The following is a 17194-nucleotide window of genomic DNA, read 5'->3' on the forward strand; positions in this document are numbered from 1 at the left end:
ACCTGGGGCTTGGTTCCAGGACCCCAGGATCATGACCTGAGCTGAAGGCAGATGCTTCACAGACTGAGCCACCCAGGGACTAATTTTATAGACTTATTTGGATCAGAATAGTAATGGTTCAGTGGTTGAGCATCTGCCTTGGCTCAGGTCATGATCTCAGGATCCTGGGATCGGGCCCCCATGTTGGCCTCCTTGCTCAGTGGGAAACCTGTTTCTCCCTCTCCCTCTGCTGCTCCCCCTGCTTGTGCTCTCTCTCTTTCTCTCTCTCTCGTCAAATAAATGGGTAAAACCTTAAGAAAAAAAAAGGGAAAGGAAGGAAGAGGAAGAAAGAAAGAAAGAAAGAAAGAAAGAAAGAAAGAAAGAAAGAAAGAAGAAAGAGAAAGAAAGAAAGAAAGAAAGAAAGAAAGAAAGAAAGAAAAAGAAAGAAAGAAAGGACGAACACAGAGACCAGACAATGATTCCACTTGGAGGGAAGGAGATAGGATGGGGAAGGCCATCCAAGAGGTTGAAACATAAAGGTAACAGTCGAGGGTTTTGTGCCATGATTCTTACATCTTAGATGTGTTCTACAAATCATTTTGTATACTCTCAATATGTAATTAAGACATGTAGAAAAAAAGATGAAGAAAGAATGGCCAAACTATGTCATGATAAGATGCACACTAGGGGCGCCTGGCTGGCTCAGTTGGAACAGTACTCAACTCTTGTCCTCTGGGTCGTGCATTTGAGCCCCCTGTGGGGGACAGAGATGGCTTAAATAAAGAAAAAAAAAAATTTTTTTAAAGGCACACTTGTGCACTGACAAGGGGCTGGCGAAGGCCCAGCTCTGATCCCATGCCCAAGTAGAGGCTCTTACCTCCCTTTTCACTCAAATGGGGCTGATAACCCATAGCACATGCAGGTCTTCTGAGGATTACAAAAGACAATGGATGTTAAAGTGTCTGGTAAAAACAAAAGTGCTACACCAAAGTAAGGTGGCCTTATTCTTACTAATTCCAGATTTGCTGGGCAAGGAACAGAGAGCTCCATTCTGTGACTCAGTCCTCTCCCCTTCCTGGGCCCACCCCAGCTCACAAACACAGCAGCTTCATGCAGGGCCATGAGGTAGAAGAATTAACATCAATTATACACAGCAAACAGAAAAGGACCCTGAGCTAGGTGAATGAGGTCACACTGCCACTTCCACCGTCCCACCAATGGGTGACCTAGACTCCCATCAGAACCTCTCCCCTTGGGCAGCTCCGGTGGCTCAGCAGTTTAGCGCCACCTTCAGCCCAGGGTGTGATCCTGGTGACCCGGTTCGAGTCCCACATCCGGCTCCTTGCATGGAGCCTGTTTCTCCCTCTACCTGTGTCTCTGCCTCTCTCTCTCTCTCTGTGCCTCTCATGAATAAATAAATAAAATATTTTTTAAAAAAAGGAAACTCTCCCCTCCTGTTAGCCCAGACCGCTTCACGGAGTGAGCTCCAAGCGTTCACTTCAACTTTACATCAGAGTCAAATACAATAAAAATGAATAGTTCATGCATCCACTACCCCTAAGAACATGACTGCACCCACCAGATAGCATTGGAAATGTTGCTTCCTCCCACCACCATCACCTCCAAAACAAAACCTTTAAAATCATACCCTGGGCTGCCTAGCTGGCCTAGTCAGTAGAGCATAGGACTCTCGGTCTTGGGATCTTGAGTTTGAGACCCACATTGTATGTACGGATAATTGAAAAATAAAATCTTTTAAAAATTGTCATACTCCCAAAGCAAACAAAAAGATTTGCTATTTATTCAGGGTTTGTTTTAATTTTTAAATCCTCTTTCCCATTCCCTCCACTACTGTGGAGAAGCAGAAGCCAAAGAATAATCCTGTTTAAAAAAAAAAAAAAAAAGAATAATCCTGTTTATTCAGCAGGCGGACTGTGCATGTTTGTAGTCTCACTTCAGCCTCTTGGTCCTCCAGCCAGCAGAGCACCCCAGAAACACAGGGGTGAGCCTGGCCAGAGCAGCTCCTCCCTGGGGAGGGGTCTTTACCTGCTGAGACAGCTCCCCCTCTCACTTTGCACCAAGGTCTTTTCACCCCTGAAAGAGGGGAAGAGGTTCAAATTCTGACTTTGCAAAAGGCCTTCCTTTCACTGACTCACTCACATAGGTGCCTCGTAGACAAAGTTGAGTTGTTTATGTAGGAATCTATGCTGGAGCCGCTGACATCCCCTGGGTGGCCAGATACTGTCTCCCTCTTCATAAGAGGAACTCCCTGAGCACCAGAGCTGTGGCAGCTTCCATCCCCCAGGCTCCTCCCCTGGGGTTCAAAAGAACCCATACCGGTATCCCCCAGCACCCTGCTGTCTGCCCACAGGATGGTGAGGGTGAACGCCCCATGCTCCAGGGGCCACCCCCACAGGCAGGGAGGGTACTTTTCCAGATGGAGTTGGAAGGACCCCGCCAAGGCTGAGATGAGGCTTTTCAGCCTGTGGGGGCTGAGTCCCTGGCTGGTGATTCTGACTCCCTGAGGGGCAGGAGGGGTTACTAGAGGACTCGTCGCCCTTTCTCCCCATCGTAGCCCGTTGCCGTTCTCCCCTGTTCACTCATCGTAGCCCGTAGCCCGTACAGAAGGATGACAATTCCACCAAGTTGGGCCCCCAGGAAGTGGGGGAGGAAGAGGGGAAGGAGGATGTGGTCTCCCTCCAAGGTGCCCAGAACTTACAGAGGAACTTGTCTGGCTCCGACTAGGCCTGGAGGGCAGAGAACAGTGACAAATGCCCCATTGCCCTGAGATACAGTTTACCCCCACACCCCATACCCTGAAACCACAAATACAAACAATGGATTCACACAATAATTCAATTAGTCATCCTCCCTGATAGGGGCTGAGAGCCAGGCTTGGTTCCCATGAAATGACTGGGGTGATTCATTCTGAGGCTACAGGGATGGGCTCACTGAATACTGATCCAGAGGCCAGAAGCTGTGGCTAGCCTGCACCCACCCACCCCCACCCCCCCCACCCCGATCCCAAGCACCCCCTGCAGCTGCCAGCTACTCAGACCTCCACCCCCAATGCAAAGAACACTTACACACTGAATACGGAGACAGTATGCCCCCCCTTCAACTGGGTGGTGGGCAGCTGCCATGGACGCAGCCATCCAGTGTCCCGGGTGGCCTCTCCAGCCAGGCTCTGGGCCTGCCAGATGTGGCCTCTCTGCCTCCGCTTCACTGCGGCACAGCCAGGGCCAAACAGGCAACTCGATCATCTTCAGGGGTTCAGGGCCCCGACTAGCCACGCAAGGGAACAGGCAGAAGGAAATGTAAAAAACCCTAAACGTCCTTGTAATCTGCAGTGCCTTGAGGCCAGCAGAGCAGAACCTTCCTCTAGGAAGCTCCTGGCTGTCTCAATGCCCTGCTGGAGGGAAAAACAGCCTTAGCTGGATAAAAGCAATGCCCCCAGGATCCTGTGAATCTCCTTTAGCTGATAAAGATCCTTCTGGAACTTCTCTTTACTTCCCCCAACCTCAATAATCAATTGCACTATCCCGTCCCTGTGCATTAACAAAACCACCTTTTTGCACCAAAGAAATCTCAAGAATTCTTTCTTGGCTCCAGACCTTGCCAACCTCACCAACATCCCAAAAGTACAGCACCCGGACTTTCTCTGCCCCAATCCAGACCCATCAGAGCCAAGTTCAGGCACCATTTCCTTCTCCACTCCTCTTGGTCCCATCCCAGAAACCTTTTTCCTGGGAACCATGTGAGCCTTCGCCCAGAGTGGGACCCTTTTCGAATCCATGTAAAGGCATCTTATGACCTAGCAGTGGCCTCATCAGGGTGGCCCCAAGTGTGGGGCCTTGCAAGTCACCCCCGGAGGTGACTGTGAGCAAACTCTGATGGCTGGTGCAGCAACCAAGCAGAGCAGGACATAAATCACTAGGCTACCAGGACACAGAGGAAGACTTGACCAAAGAAAGGTATTTATTGAACAGTTACCCAGCACTGGATCTCAATTAGGCAGGCCCGATGGAGGGTGGTGTCTCCACCTTCCTGCTGTATGCTCAGCCCTTGAGGGCGTCATTATAGATCAGAGCCAAGGCCCCCAGGAAGGTGACGTACTCCTGGAAGTTCACCACCTGGTCCTTGTTTCTGTCCAGGTCGTCCATCAGCTTTGCAATGTCAGCATCCTGCAGCTTCTAACGGGACAGAATGGGAAATCCAGACTCAATGTGAGGAGAGCCTGAGGTTCTCTTCCTCTCCTCCTCCAGGCAGCCCTCCCTCATGCAAGTAGCTCTGCACTCTCCCTGTCACCAAAGATGCGAGTCCACCTTGGGCTGGTTCTCCACACCTGCTCCTCACTGGGGGCAGGTACCAGGCTGAGAGTATCAAGTATCGGGAAGTGACCAACCGTCTCAGTGAGCGTCCCAGTAACTGTGAGTCAGATGCACCTGGCACCTCTCCCTCTCCTCACCCTGCTTCTAGGGCCTAGGGGAGACTTAACTCACCGGGCCAATGGTCAGCTCCTTCTGGATCAGCTCCTTCAGCTCCTTCTTGCTCAGAGTGTTCTTGTCGCCTTCCTTGCCCGAGTACTTATGGAAGATGGCCACGAGGAGGCCAATGGCCTGATCCAGGGGGCACGCCATGGCTGGGCACTGGGCTGGGAGCTGGGGGCGCAGAGGCTGCTCAGTGCTGGAGGCCCCCCCCGCCCACCCACATTCCCCAACAGCTGTGTCCCCACCCGCGTCGGGGTCCCCATCAGGAGTCAGCCCAGGGCTTGAGGGGAGGGAGAGGCACTCTGGAGGCCCGCAGGAGGGAGGTGGCCAAGGAACCAACCGGACGGCAGCGAGAGCGGCCCGGGGGAAGCTGGGGAGCCTGAGGGGACCCGCACACGCCCCCGCAGCCCGGGGCCCCTCGGGCCGGGGCGGGCGCCTGCTGGGCGCGCAGGGACTCACCGCTCGGCGGGAGAGCGTCCAGGGACCGACCGGTGGCGGCCTGCGCGCCTTTTAGCGGCGGGGAGCGAGGGCCGGAGGCCGGAGCCCACTCCCCCCGCCCCCAGGCCCCCAGCCCCGCCCTGCCCCCCCTCGCCCATGTCCCCCCAGCCCCGCCCCCAGCCCCTCCCGCGCCCCCACCCAAGCCCGCAGGGCGCCCGCGTCTACAGGACACACCCTGGGGCGGGCCGGGGCGGGCCGGGGCAGGGGGGGGGGCAGCCCTCCGCGCCTCCCGCTCGGGGCTGTTCCGGGTTCCGCGTTCCCAGGGTGGAGCGGGGATCGCAGGGGAGACCGCTGCGGGGCCGTGACACCGAGGTCCCGGCCAACACCACAGCCCACGGGGAGGGGCGGGGGTCCCCAGAGGGTGTCGGGTCAACCCTAGCTGAAGGAGAGGGAGCAGCCAGGTCTATAGGATATGACTCAAAGGGCATCTACAGCACCCACCCCTCAACAGAAGCAAGTTCCCGCCCGCACCCCACAGCCCTCCGTCCCCGCCCGCAACCCCACCCTCACCCCCATAGCCCTTCCTCCGCGCCGCCCGCACCCCCACAGCCCAGCCTGGAATCCCACCTGCAAGCCTCTTGCGAGGCAGCACTTGCTGACCAGCCCTGGCCTTACTTAGCTGCTCTCCAGTGAAAGGATTTTCACAGTGGGGAGTGGAGACAACAGAAAGCACAGATTGGGGTGGGGTGGGGTGGGGTGGGGTGGGGTGGGGTGGGGTGGGCTTGCTGGGGGAAGCTGGCATGGGGTAGCCTCAGGCTGGCTTGTCCACCACTGCCCTCAGGACCCTCCCCAGTACCTGTGCTCCTCAAAGCACTTCATCTTAGCTTTCTCTGAAAGGCAAGTGAAAGCCTGCCCCAACTTCCCCATCTCCCTGAAGGGCAGAACTAAGCCCAGGAAGCCAGGTGGCATCCACACTGGGAAGGGCAGGAGGTAGGTGACCCTAACGCCCCGAGGCTCAGTTCAGGGAGAAGTCCTGCCTCACCCGACCCACCCCCAGCCCAGGTGGACAAGACATCTGCAAAACCAGCCAGGAATGGAAAAATCTTTATTTCCTCTGCTGGAAGGGAAGGCAGAAGCAGGGTCCATCCAGAAGGGAGAGCAGGGCCAGGGGCCAGGGAGTGTCTGGGAGACAGCTGAAGAGGCCAGGGGCAAGGGGCTGAGCCCTGGTCATTTATCTTCCTCCAGGAAGAAGTCGTTGTAGGCCATGCACAGTGTGGTCAGGAACACCGTGTACTCCTTGAAGTCGATCTCCTGGTCACTGTTCTTGTCCAAGGTCCTCATCAGATCATCGATGCCGCTCTCTTTCATCTTCTTCAAGAGCACAGGGAGAGGGACAGGTCAGCCACCCCATTCAGCCCTGCCCCCCAGTGCACGGTGCCACCCACCCCTGGGAGGACAGCCTCAGGGTGACCCTCAGCTGGTTCAGCAACACTGAACATCTCAACCCCCACGGTGTCCCCAGCCCACACCCAGCACAAGGCCTGGCACCATGTGGTGACCTGACTCCTAGTCTGAGCAAATATCCAGAGGAAAGCTGGTCCACCCTCCCTTTTCCTCAGCACTTCCCACCATCCAAAGAAAGAATCATCTGGACTTTATACAATATCTAACAAAAATGCTTTGGTGACTATGTGGCACTGAGCATGATCCAGACTTCTGTCCCCACAGTGGGTAGCTGAGAACTGACCCCGACAACACTCCAGGAGAGCAGTGTTGGGGCCGAGCAGCCACTGCCACCTCCCTTTCTGGGGGGCACAGCCATATGGAGATGAATCCCTGGCTCAGCCACACTCCGTCTGTCCCCTGCTCTCCCAGCCCTCCTCCACTAGGAGGATGGAGACAGGGCCCTTGGGTGGGACAGGAAGACAGACAGACACATTCTGCCCTCCCCTCTTTACTGCCCTCAGCTCCCACTTTTCCACAGGAGACGGGCGTCAGGAGAGATGGAGATGGAAACAACATCTCTGTGCTGTGGTCCTTGCCCCCAGACTGGGCTCCTGTTAAACTCAGGCCTACCCCAGGGCCTCTGTCCCCCGTAATTAACCCCTAGGGGATCTGTGGCCCCTCCCCTCGCCCTCATTAACTCCAGAATGCAGGGAGCCTGGCAGGCAAGCCAGAGGGCAGGCCTGGTGAGACCCACACCTGCTCCATCCAGTCCCCAAAGGAAGGCTCTCTCTGAGGAGGCCACCAAGGTTGACCATGTGACTGGAGAGGCCTCAAGACTGGATTTTCAGGGGAAAAGGAAGGACTCAGCCTCTTACTCGCTGAGTGTCCTTAGACAAGCTAGATAATGTTTCTGAGCCTCTTTTTTTTTTTTTTTTTTTTTTTTACCCATAAAAATAATATAACTTCCTCATAGGCCCTCCCCTCCGTCGGCCGCCTCCCAGCTTCTCCATCTGGCAAGAAGCAATCTGTTTCCTTCCAACCTTGTGTTCACACTCCAGCAGAATGATCCTTTTTGTTCCCATGTCAGTGCCAGCTGAGAGCCCCAGCTGTGCCAGGCATGCAGGTGGGTGCCCTGCCCTTGCTCTAGCTGGGCGCCCTGGTGCCTCATGCCCCATGGCTCCTCACACAGGCTCTCCCATGGCTGATGGGCTCCTTGACCGCTAACCCCTCACACGGGCTATAATTCAGCCTCTGACACTGCCCTCCCTCCTTCTCAGTGAAACCCAGTTCCTCCCACACACACAGAGGTCTTGCATCTGTTGGCCCAAGATTGGCACCTTCTTCACCACAGGGGTTCCCTTTGGCCACCCTTCTCCTGGCTGAGACTAGAGCACTCAGAGAATGGGTGTGGGTCCTTTCGGCTGGGTCTCTACAGATGCAGAACTGAGGCTTCCTCCTTCGCAGGAGGGGAGCCCCTGACAGTGGAATGTAATTCCACTTTTTTCCTCCTCCCCCATGCTGTGCACAGGGAGAACTCAGGTCTTCGGCTGCAGGTGACAGTCACCTACCTCTCCAAGACACAACTCCTTCTTGATCAGCTCCTTTAGTTCCTTCCTGCTCAGGGTCAGTTTGCTGCCTTCTCTCCCAGAATATTTATGGAAAGTGCTGACCATAGTGGTCAGGGCCTTCTCAAGAGGAGTCTCCATCAATGGGTACCTCTGGAGGGTGAAGGGAGAGAGAAGGATTACCTCCCCGGGAAGCCAGACCTTTTACTTTCCCCATCACTAGCCCAGCCCTGAGGCTCTCTCTCAAGGACCAGAAACTAGAACCCAGGTTGAAACAGAATTTACCATCAAGTGGACTCAAATGTCCCAGAACAGGTTGTATAGTAAGACCTGAAGCAAATGTGGAGCAGCTAGACCCATGAGACCAGCCAGCCCCAAAGGAGCTGCATGTTCCAAAAATGCTGGAAAGGGCTCTAGGTGCAGATGACAAGAGGACCTCCCCAAAAGATAAACTGGTGGTAAGGGCCCCTGGCCCACAGAGCATGGGCACTCATTTCCTAAGCACCCTCCTTTGCCCCAGTGCCTGAATCACTGGATGACAGAGTGTGTCCTCTTGTACAAGGGGAGGACCGGGCAAAGAGAGAGTCCAGGGCTTGGAGGGGGCTGGGGTTGGAACTGGGAGATATGGTCTCAGCAGGAAATAGGGGAGAGGTTACTGGACTTGTCCAGCTGGTCTCCATCTCTGGCCCAGAGAAATGCACACACGACTGGCACCAAGTGGGTTGGGCGCATGGAAATCTCCGGAATCTGAGATTGGACCCAAAGATTGGGTTGGATGTGGTCCTCCTCGTCCATCAACACAGCCACATCCACCCAATCCATCCACCTTCCATCCATCCACCATGGAAGGCAGACTCAGACTCAAAAACCACTTCCTCTTTGGAAGGGACTATACCCCCCAACACGTGGGGATTCCAGGTTAATCTGTGTGGAGTCAGAGCAAGGAGGAAAGAGCATCTGGTTCCCTCCCTCAGCCTGAAGCCCACCTAGTGATTCTTGAACTGGATCCATCAGTGACCTCTCGGCACCCCAAAACCTCAGCTTAGCCTCCCCCAGGAGACTCAGCCAGGACCACAGGGAAGAAAGGGCTTCCGGACATCTGCAACAGAGCCCCTTCTCAAGAAATTCTGAGAAGCACAGCTTCACACTTGGCCGTCCTTTCTGAGCAAGTGCCCACTCATGCCTGGCCTTCCTTGGTGGAGGTCCCAAGGCTTGTCATCGCCCACTTGCCCCACCACAGAGAGGAGCCAGGAGGTGAGAAGGAAGGACTCACCTGGGAAGGAGCCAGCAGACAGAGCACACAGCAGAAACACACTCCCTTCTACACTCCCTGCCTTTGTTTCCTTGCTCTAATCCCCAGGAAACCAGGGCAGGGAAAGAGCCAATGAGAACGGGTGGGGACCCGAGGAGGCCTCCTGGGACGGGGCTGAGGAAAAACCCCTCTGCCAGTCTTGCCTCCCTCCTTTCCCAAGGGGAAGGGACACCTAGAGTTCATTGTGCCACACACAGCTTCGGGGCCAACCAAAAACCAGCACTCAATCTGTTGGGACAAGGGGATGGAAAAGAAACCAGCTACTCTGGGAACACGACCCAGGAGTGTGGGCCAAATATAGGGACTGTGCTTGTGCCCGAGGCCACTGTCTACACCAAGAGCAAAGCAAGCTTACCTGGAGATGGGAATCCATGAGGGAAGATGTATCCTGCCAAGGGCACTGTCAAAGTCATTACTGAGGATAGAGCCTATGGCGTTTGCTGAGTTTTTAAATAAATGATTTCTCTCAGCCTCAGTGGTCTTCATGGGAAAGATTTGTCAGACTTGGAATGGAAGCCTAGGATCAGGGTCCGGGGAAGGCACACAGAATGGGGAGCCCAGGCAATGCGGTGGGGGTGGGTTGGAAGCAGGTTCAGGGTGTGTGAAGGAAGGGGACAGGGTCAGGACGAGTCCTCTGAATCCCAGGAAACACATAGCTCTACCACCAACCAGTTCAGGTCTGAGAACAGAGCCAACTTGGGGTTTGTTGTGGTGCCATGGCCCCACCTGGCCTGTCTGGGCTCTTCCTGCCCCGCTGTGCTCTGTGTCTCACCACCATACACCCCCCACACCCCCGCCCCTGCAGGGCTGCAGAGGCAGCAGGGACTGGTTGCCCAGCAACAGGACTTTCCAAGGCAGAGTGCTGCAGGCCCAGGGGAGGGCTCCCTCCGACCACAGAAGGGGAGGAGGCGGCTGCTTCCTGGACCCAAATCCTCCCCAGGCCTCTGCAAGTCACATCTGCAGGAATATCTGAGTCACCTGCCCTCTGCTCTGACACTTGAGAGAAAAACAGGATGGAATGAGAAGGAAGGAGGAGAGCTTGAAAGGTCAAGGGGACCAAGCCCCCTGCTGAGGACATGACCTTCGGAGGCCCCCAACCCACCCCAGCCTGGCCTGGTCGGCTGACCTCAATCACCTGCCTGTGACCAGAAGGGACACATCATGCCTGATATTTTCTGGGGGAAGAACAATGTCAATTTCATTTATCAGATCCGGTGTCTGGAATTTCATCTCCAAATTTATGGCCGTTTTCAGCTCCAAAGTTATGGCCACCTCCCACCACCTCCCTCACCCTCACCACAGCCACGATCCTCCACTCATCCCTTTGAGGTCCTTTGTCCTTCTCTGGAGGACCATGACCCTAACTGCTAACAACCCTCATCCCAGGATCTCTGGGGCAGGAACAAAGGTCAAAGGGGTGATATCCTGGGGCTGCTGCAATGGTGTGGCCTCCAGAACCTCACCATGGACAGGCTGGACTCACCCATCCCTGGGTTGGAAGCCAGGCACTGATTCAGCCCCCTGTCCCAAGGCACCCAAACCCCATTCCAGACCCCAGCAGGCGCACTACAGTCTTCTGCTCACCACTCCCTGACCTTCACCAGTCTGCTCCCCACAGAACTGCCCCCACCAGCCTGATCCCCCACCCAGACCCAGAGTCTCCCAGACCATCAGCCTCAAAGCTTCCAAGAATCTTTATTAAACATGGTCTACAACTTGCACACATCTGGGGAGCCAGGGTGAGGTCCCGTGTCTGCTGCCAACAGGTAAGACCTCAGCTGGTGGACCCAACCCCTCCGCACAGAGGCCTTTACTTCTTCCGGGGCTGCTTATCAGGGAAGCCTTCGAAGAACTCATTGCACATCATGGCGACGCAGGACAGGAAGACACAGTACTCCTGGAAGTCAACCTCGTTGTCTCTGTTGCTGTCCAAGTTGCTCATCAGCTTTTGGAAGGCGGCTTCATCTGTCCTTTTCTGCAGGAAGAGGCTACAGGTAGGACCGCAAGCTCTGGGGATGGAGCCAAGACTAAAGCAGGTTTCCACCTGCAGGTGGGAGCTCAGGGAGGCACAGCGTCTCCCTGGGCCTGCCCTGGGGGCCCTGCCTGGGAACCCTGCTCTCGGCTGAGCACCTGCACTCGGCTAGACCAGGGACCACAGTGCCTTCCCCCAGGGTTGTCCAGAGAATAACATATAAACTGCATAAAGTTTGATATAGACGAGAGCCGTGAGTGCTCAGGGGTGTGGGCAGGTGTCTCCGTAACTGTGTCTTCTTGTCCACGGAGACTCAAACCTTGCTCATTGCTGGGCTGGTGGCAACCAGAAGACTGTCTCAGTGTGTGAGTCTCAGCTTTGCCCTTCCACTACCTGAGGGAGTAACTTAGGTCTGAACTTTTCTTCCTCTTCCGTTAACTTGTGCAATGCCTGGCACATCTGGCCTGCACCTTACCCATTGGGTCCCGGCCCTCTTCTTACTAGGCTCCAAGAAATGAGTGGCAAGTGCTCACCGTGTTTCCAACTGCGTTTCCACAGCAAGCTCTGTGCCCGACTTCCCCATCTCAGTGAGATGCTGGCTGCAAACCCTGCCCCCCCACACACCCTGGCCCCAGCCCCTCCTCTGTGGGGAAGGGGGCACTCAGAGGCATACTCTCAGGCAGGAGCCACTCACCCCCAAGAAGCTGGGCAGCTCCCGCATCAGCAGCTCCTTTAACTCTGATCTATTGAGCTTGAACTTGTCACCCTCCTTGCCAGAGTACTTGTGGAAAGTAGACACCATCACATCCAGAGCCTTCTCCAGGGGGAACGTCATGGTGGCTGTCAGGATCTGAGGACAAGCCCAGAGACACCCTTATCTCCCCCAGCCCCAACTTGGGGTCTGCATGCAGCATGCCCCACCCCATTTCCATCCCTCAGGGAGCACCGGGTGAGACTCTGCTCCCACCAGAGGGGGACCCCAGAAAGGTGGGCTCAGCCCTGCTGAGAAGCGTGTGCTTCAGGCCTCCAACACTGACCAGGACCGTTGCACAGGCTGTGTGGGTCAGGCAGCATCCCTCAGGCTGGGCCTCACCGACTGCCCCCCCAGTACTCCCGTGACCACAGCAGCCCCACCCTGCCCCATCCTCCCCCTCCCAGGGCTGCTGGAGGCCTGCCCAGGGGCCTGCATCGGAAAAAAACAGTGGCCTAGCCCTAGAGTAGGGAGGGGCAGGGTGCGGTGGCAGAAGCAGGGGTTGGGGGGGGGAGGCAGGCTCCAGGCGGCTGGTGCAGAGCAGAGGCTCCAAAGACACAACCAGACAAAAGGCTACAGTGGCCTTGAGTTAGCATCCCATTCCAGAGTATGCACACACGCATGGCTCACACACACACCAACACACACTACAGCAATACACGTGCAAAGCCCAGCATCTCAGGACCACCCAACTAGTCAGATCCAGCCACGGGCACACTGCTTGTGTTGTTGTTTTATCTCTTTCACATGCATGCATGTAGGAGCACGCACACACACATGCACCACCCCACACCAAGGCCTCCACATCATGATCTCACACTGGACCCAGTTAGTGCATCTGGCTCTCACCAGTCACTCCTTCCTCTGCCCAGAGCCTGACCCCAGCCTGGGCCCGACACCCCGTGTGTGCTAATCAGGAGACTCAACTCACCAGACCAAGAAGGAGAAGAGATGAGGAGAGAGGGTGCGAAGAGAGGAAGAGTGGGGGAAGCCCAGCGCTCTGTCCTATTTATACCCTGGTCAGGCCCTGCCCATAGCAGGGGTTGGGGATGAGGGAGAGCCAGTCCTCCCGTGGGCCTGCAGCTTCCTGCCCAGGGCAGGCACACAGGACAGTGGGAGAGCCCGTACGGGCAGGGGTGTCAATGTGGTGGGCACAGCTCAACCTGACTTCAGGGCCATGGGGGTCAGGGCGCAGCATCCCACAGGCAGCAAGGAAAGAGGACACAGGCGTGCTGAGTGAGGCCCGGGAAACCACCTGGCTGACTCAGTGGGTAGAGTGTGTGACTCTTGATCTTGGAGTAGTAAGTTCAAGCCCCGTGTTGGGTGTGAAGCCTTAAAAAAATAAATAAGATGAAAAAAATTGAATATTGGGGAAATAAAAGAAAGAAATTACCCTAGAGATGTAGCTGCCCAGGAACTAAGGAACAGACCCCAGGCTCAGTGGCACTGATCTCACTGTCCTTCCCCTCCATAGAGAGCACTCCGCCACACTGATGAGGCCCAGGGCAGGGGCTGGGGGTCTGTAGGAAGAACAGAACAACACCCAGAGGTGATGCTAGGACCAGCCCAGGCATGTCAGTGGACAGAGGTCCAGGTGAGGTGGTGATGAAGTAGGGAGCAGGAATCAGACATGGGGCTCAAGGATGGACGGCAGGTACCCCGAGGGCTGGGCAGTGGGAGGATCTCAAGAGGGGGTATCTAGAGTTGGAGTGGCATTAGGATGAAGAATGCAGGTTGGAGTGGATAGTTAGAGGAGAAATGGCACAAAAGGGGGAAGGCAGGGATTGGGGTCACCTTCTCAGAGTGGGGTATGAACTCAGGGTGACTGAGAACCAGGAGTAGAGCCTAAGGCACTCGGCTGGCCCTGGCTCCAGCGATGGGCACTGGTCAAGGTGTCCCCTTCCCCTCCGATGCAGGGCACCCCTCTCTGGCCAGGAGCAATCCCCTCATCAGACCTCAGACACCCTAATCCTATTAGTTCTGCTCTCTGGACTCCCACAGCCAGGCAAACAAGCCCGCCCCACCCCTACACCCCACCCTCCTCCTCAGAACAGGAACAGCTCGTGAGAACTGAGCTCCCACCCCAGGGAGCCTCTGGCTGCCCCTGCATCTTCCTTCACAGTCCAGGGCTACCGCTTCTTCAGAGACCCCAGAGAGAGAAAGAGAAACAGACACCCCGAAGCCCCTAGACTCTCCTGGTACGGAGCCCAGCCCTCCTGCAGGAGGTGGAGACGGTGTGTTGTTGCTGAGCTGACTTTGGCCTCAGCCTCCTGCTCCCCAGGGAGGAGTGAAGACTGCCCCAAACCCCAGGCTACCCTCTCAAAAGAAGCAAGCCAAACCAAGTGACGCCAGTTCTTTATTAGGAGTTAAGTGGGCCTTTCCCTGTCGTGGTCTCTCGTGTGCACACAGGCTCTGAGCGCTGGCCGCCTCCCACCACCACGGCCTCAGTAGGGAGGCAGCAGCAGCCTGCTCTGTGTCTCTAGCCATGACAGCCATGATGCTGAGGAGGTCCCCTCATGACTCAGGCCTCACAGGTACAGGGCCAACAACCCAGCGTAACCATGCGGAGGGTACAGGACGGGGCTGGGGGAAGCAGGGCCTACTGGGAGCAGGGAGGGTCGGGGGCGCAGCCCTTGAAATACTCGTGGCAGTAGGTGCAGAGGCAGGCGAGGGAGCGCATGTACTCCACAAAGTCCACCTCGCAGTCCTGGTTGGCGTCCAGCACACTCATGAATTTATTGTAGTCACACTCTCGAAGCTCCGTCTGTGCAGGGGAGGGGGGGGAGGAGTGAGGGTGAGGAGTGAGCATGCCACGTCCCACCCTCCCCTTGTGGGCCACCCCTCCCCCCACACACACACCCCCCACCCCACGCGCACCCCTTCCAAGGCCAACCTCAGCCAGCCCCTGGCCGTGCCCCCTGAGCACCCTCCCCAGGTCCCACTGTATGCTGCTCAGGGCCCACTATGTGTTGGGAATTCTGCACAGTGCTCTTGCTCCAGCCTCCCAGAAGCCCTGCAAAGCAGCAGCAGTGGCGCCCACAGGGATCCCATCTTGGTGTCCCTTCCTCGCAGCTCCGCCTGCGCCCCACCGGCTCAGAGTGCATCCCTGGGTGCTCACCGGGGTCCAGGTAGGCAGCTCCTTCTGCAGCAGCTCCTTGAGCTCTGCCTGACAGAGCTTGTGCTTGTCCCCGCAACGGCCTGAATATTCCTGGAAGGTGCACACGATGGCAGCTACCGCCTGCTCCAGAGGCCTGGCCATCCTCACTGTCAGAGAACAAGGATGTGAGCCTCATGCCGGAGACTCAGGGAGCCTTTGCCCAGGTGTCTCCCACGGACCACTCCCAGACCTTTGTCTCCCCAAGGCTTCTGGCCCACACGCTCTACCTCCTCCGAGTGGCCTTCCCTGACCACTCCAGCCCCTTCTAAGACATTTCCCAACTACCCCATTGTTATTCTCCTGGACAAAGGTCTTCTTTCTCCACCATCACTGTGAACTCCTCAGGGAGTGTGCCCCACCCACCAACAACACCCCCACACTGGGGACCCGTGAGGATTCCCTGATCATCCTTGACACCCAGTCCCACTCTGTAGCACCATAAAATGCAGTCATCCAACCTTTAGGACCCAAGGTCCTTCTGTAGGAAACAGCACGAGCTCTCAGAGGAGCTGGACATTGTCGGGGAGGGGTGAGGACTGAGAGGCACCCCCACCAGCTTATCACCACCACCCTCACCCACCCCTCCTCCCCCGAACTCTGCATCCAAGTAGCCATGCCTCCTCAGATGAGTCATTGACACTGGGTGTCAGGGGCCTTATCTGTAAACTGGGGTTTGTTTCACCTCTCAGGCAGACTCAGGGACCTGAGCCAGGTGGTGTACAGAGAGCCAGTTTGGGGATTTGCCCCACCTGAAGCAGTCTCCCACTTCCCTGGGGGTCTTGAGCTACAAGCTCTGCAGAGGAATACCCTGTTCTGTTGGAGGGGCAGCCTTTCCGGGAAATGCCTGCTTCCCCCAATCCCATCACCTGCTCGGAAACTACCGAGGCAGCCGGGGAGGCAGGCTGGTCCCCATGACCCAGGGGACAGGAATCAGCAGCACTGCAGCCAAGGCCAAGGCTCTGTCCCTGCCTCCCCTTTGCGGGCCTGTGGGGTAGAAGGCTGGCCAGGCAAGGGGCAGGAGTGAGGGGCAAAAAACTGCCTGTAGGGTCCTTGTGACAGCCAGCATTGGAACAGGGTGTCTGGGTTCCCAGCATAGAAAAGGGCCACAGCCCAAGGAATGTGGAACCTAAGAGGTGCTCCGTGGCCCTTCTGGGCTCCTCTGGCCTGGCTGGCACCAGGTTGCTTTTTCAGAAGCTGGTTGTCTGGAGACCCGAAGGAATCCTCTCTCCCCATCGAGGCCCCTGCCCCCACCAGCCCTCAGCTCTGCACACCCCTAACCCAAACTCCGGGCAGCCTTTCACTGTACAGAAGCCCCCTGAGCCCCCTATACCTGATATCCCTTCCCAGCCCCACTCCCATCCGCAGACCCTGAACTACCTGACACCCACTGCAGGGCAGGACCCCAGCAGCTGGCACTCACCACTGCTGCTGGTTTCAGCTGTAGGAGGCTAGAGACGAGGCATCTCTATTTGTACCCTCCCAAGGAGGGGAGGAAGCAATTATGGGGACCCAAGCAGGTCAAGCTGCGGATGCCCCTAGGGGCTCCCCTGCCTCTTGCCCTGGCGGCCCTTATTACAGGCCCCGCCAGCCCACCTACCTGTGAGTACATCAAAGGCCCAGTCTGGGCCACAGACACCACCACACCCTCATGCCCCCATCCCCTAGCAGAGCACTTGGAGGAGACAGGCCAATCTGTCACATCCACCACTACCTCCTTACTCTAGAGGGGTGCCAAGTGCAGGCACACATAGCCTCCTCAGAAGACCCCTGTGCCAGAGGGGATCTTGGGGAGCATCTGCTTTGCTCCTCATCTGCGGGCAAGAAACTGAGGCCTGACATAACCTCCCTGCCTGATGAGATCGATGGTCCTCAGTGGCTTCAGGCAGGGGCTGCTCTGTCTCCTGAGGACCACCTGCAGGATGTTGGAGGAATAGGAGGAGGTGGCTGCTCTGAGGCCCTTCCATACTCAGGCTGACTGCTCCCCATCCACAACTGCCCTAAGAGCTGTGAGGAGCTACAGACCCTATGCACAGGGTCCCAAGGTATGTCCTGTCCTCCCTTTCTTGAGGCTTGATGTAATGGGG

General features: G+C 56.6%; 5 protein-coding genes across 7 annotated transcripts in view; all 5 read right to left on the reverse strand.

Moving 5' to 3' along the window:
- The window catches only part of LOC140594963 (protein S100-A15A-like), a 33933-nt gene extending 30725 nt beyond the window's left edge, over window positions 1-3208 (reverse strand). The window contains exon 1 of the mRNA XM_072732339.1: window positions 3066-3208. The gene's annotated coding sequence lies outside the window, so the exon portion shown is untranslated. The remainder of the gene's footprint in view (window positions 1-3065) is intronic.
- Window positions 3209-3934: 726 nt separating this feature from the next.
- On the reverse strand, window positions 3935-5586 carry LOC112918751 (protein S100-A6). Of its 2 annotated transcripts, none has more exons than XM_025996879.2 (3): window positions 5535-5586; window positions 4482-4640; window positions 3935-4172 (listed from the first exon to the last, which is right to left on the reverse strand). In XM_025996879.2, the coding sequence occupies exons 2-3, from the start codon at window positions 4617-4619 to the stop codon at window positions 4038-4040; spliced, it is 273 nt and encodes a 90-aa protein (XP_025852664.1). In that variant the 5' UTR covers window positions 4620-4640; window positions 5535-5586; the 3' UTR covers window positions 3935-4037. The 2 variants fall into 2 exon arrangements, with proteins under 2 accessions (XP_025852664.1, XP_072588441.1); XM_072732340.1 differs by lacking the exon at window positions 5535-5586 and adding an exon at window positions 4929-5066.
- Window positions 5587-5994: 408 nt separating this feature from the next.
- Window positions 5995-9939, reverse strand: S100A5 (S100 calcium binding protein A5). Of its 2 annotated transcripts, none has more exons than XM_025996880.2 (3): window positions 9586-9939; window positions 7922-8071; window positions 5995-6278 (listed from the first exon to the last, which is right to left on the reverse strand). In XM_025996880.2, the coding sequence occupies exons 1-3, from the start codon at window positions 9601-9603 to the stop codon at window positions 6135-6137; spliced, it is 312 nt and encodes a 103-aa protein (XP_025852665.1). In that variant the 5' UTR covers window positions 9604-9939; the 3' UTR covers window positions 5995-6134. The 2 variants fall into 2 exon arrangements, with proteins under 2 accessions (XP_025852665.1, XP_025852666.1); XM_025996881.2 differs by lacking the exon at window positions 9586-9939 and adding an exon at window positions 9192-9269.
- Window positions 9940-10906: 967 nt separating this feature from the next.
- Window positions 10907-12361, reverse strand: S100A4 (S100 calcium binding protein A4). The gene is given in 4 exon segments (XM_025996884.2): window positions 10907-11205; window positions 11897-12052; window positions 12240-12319; window positions 12322-12361. Coding segments are annotated over 4 exon segments (426 nt in total). The 5' UTR covers window positions 12347-12361; the 3' UTR covers window positions 10907-11040.
- A 1931-nt stretch (window positions 12362-14292) lies between these two features.
- On the reverse strand, window positions 14293-15212 carry S100A3 (S100 calcium binding protein A3). Its single transcript, XM_025996885.2, has 2 exons — window positions 15072-15212; window positions 14293-14717 (listed from the first exon to the last, which is right to left on the reverse strand). Exons 1-2 carry the CDS (start codon window positions 15210-15212, stop codon window positions 14553-14555), a joined length of 306 nt encoding a protein of 101 aa, XP_025852670.1. The 3' UTR covers window positions 14293-14552.
- Between the last annotated feature and the right edge of the window lie 1982 nt (window positions 15213-17194).

Source organism: Vulpes vulpes, chromosome 13 (genome assembly GCF_048418805.1).
Source record: "Vulpes vulpes isolate BD-2025 chromosome 13, VulVul3, whole genome shotgun sequence".
Taxonomy (NCBI): Eukaryota; Metazoa; Chordata; class Mammalia; order Carnivora; family Canidae; genus Vulpes; species Vulpes vulpes.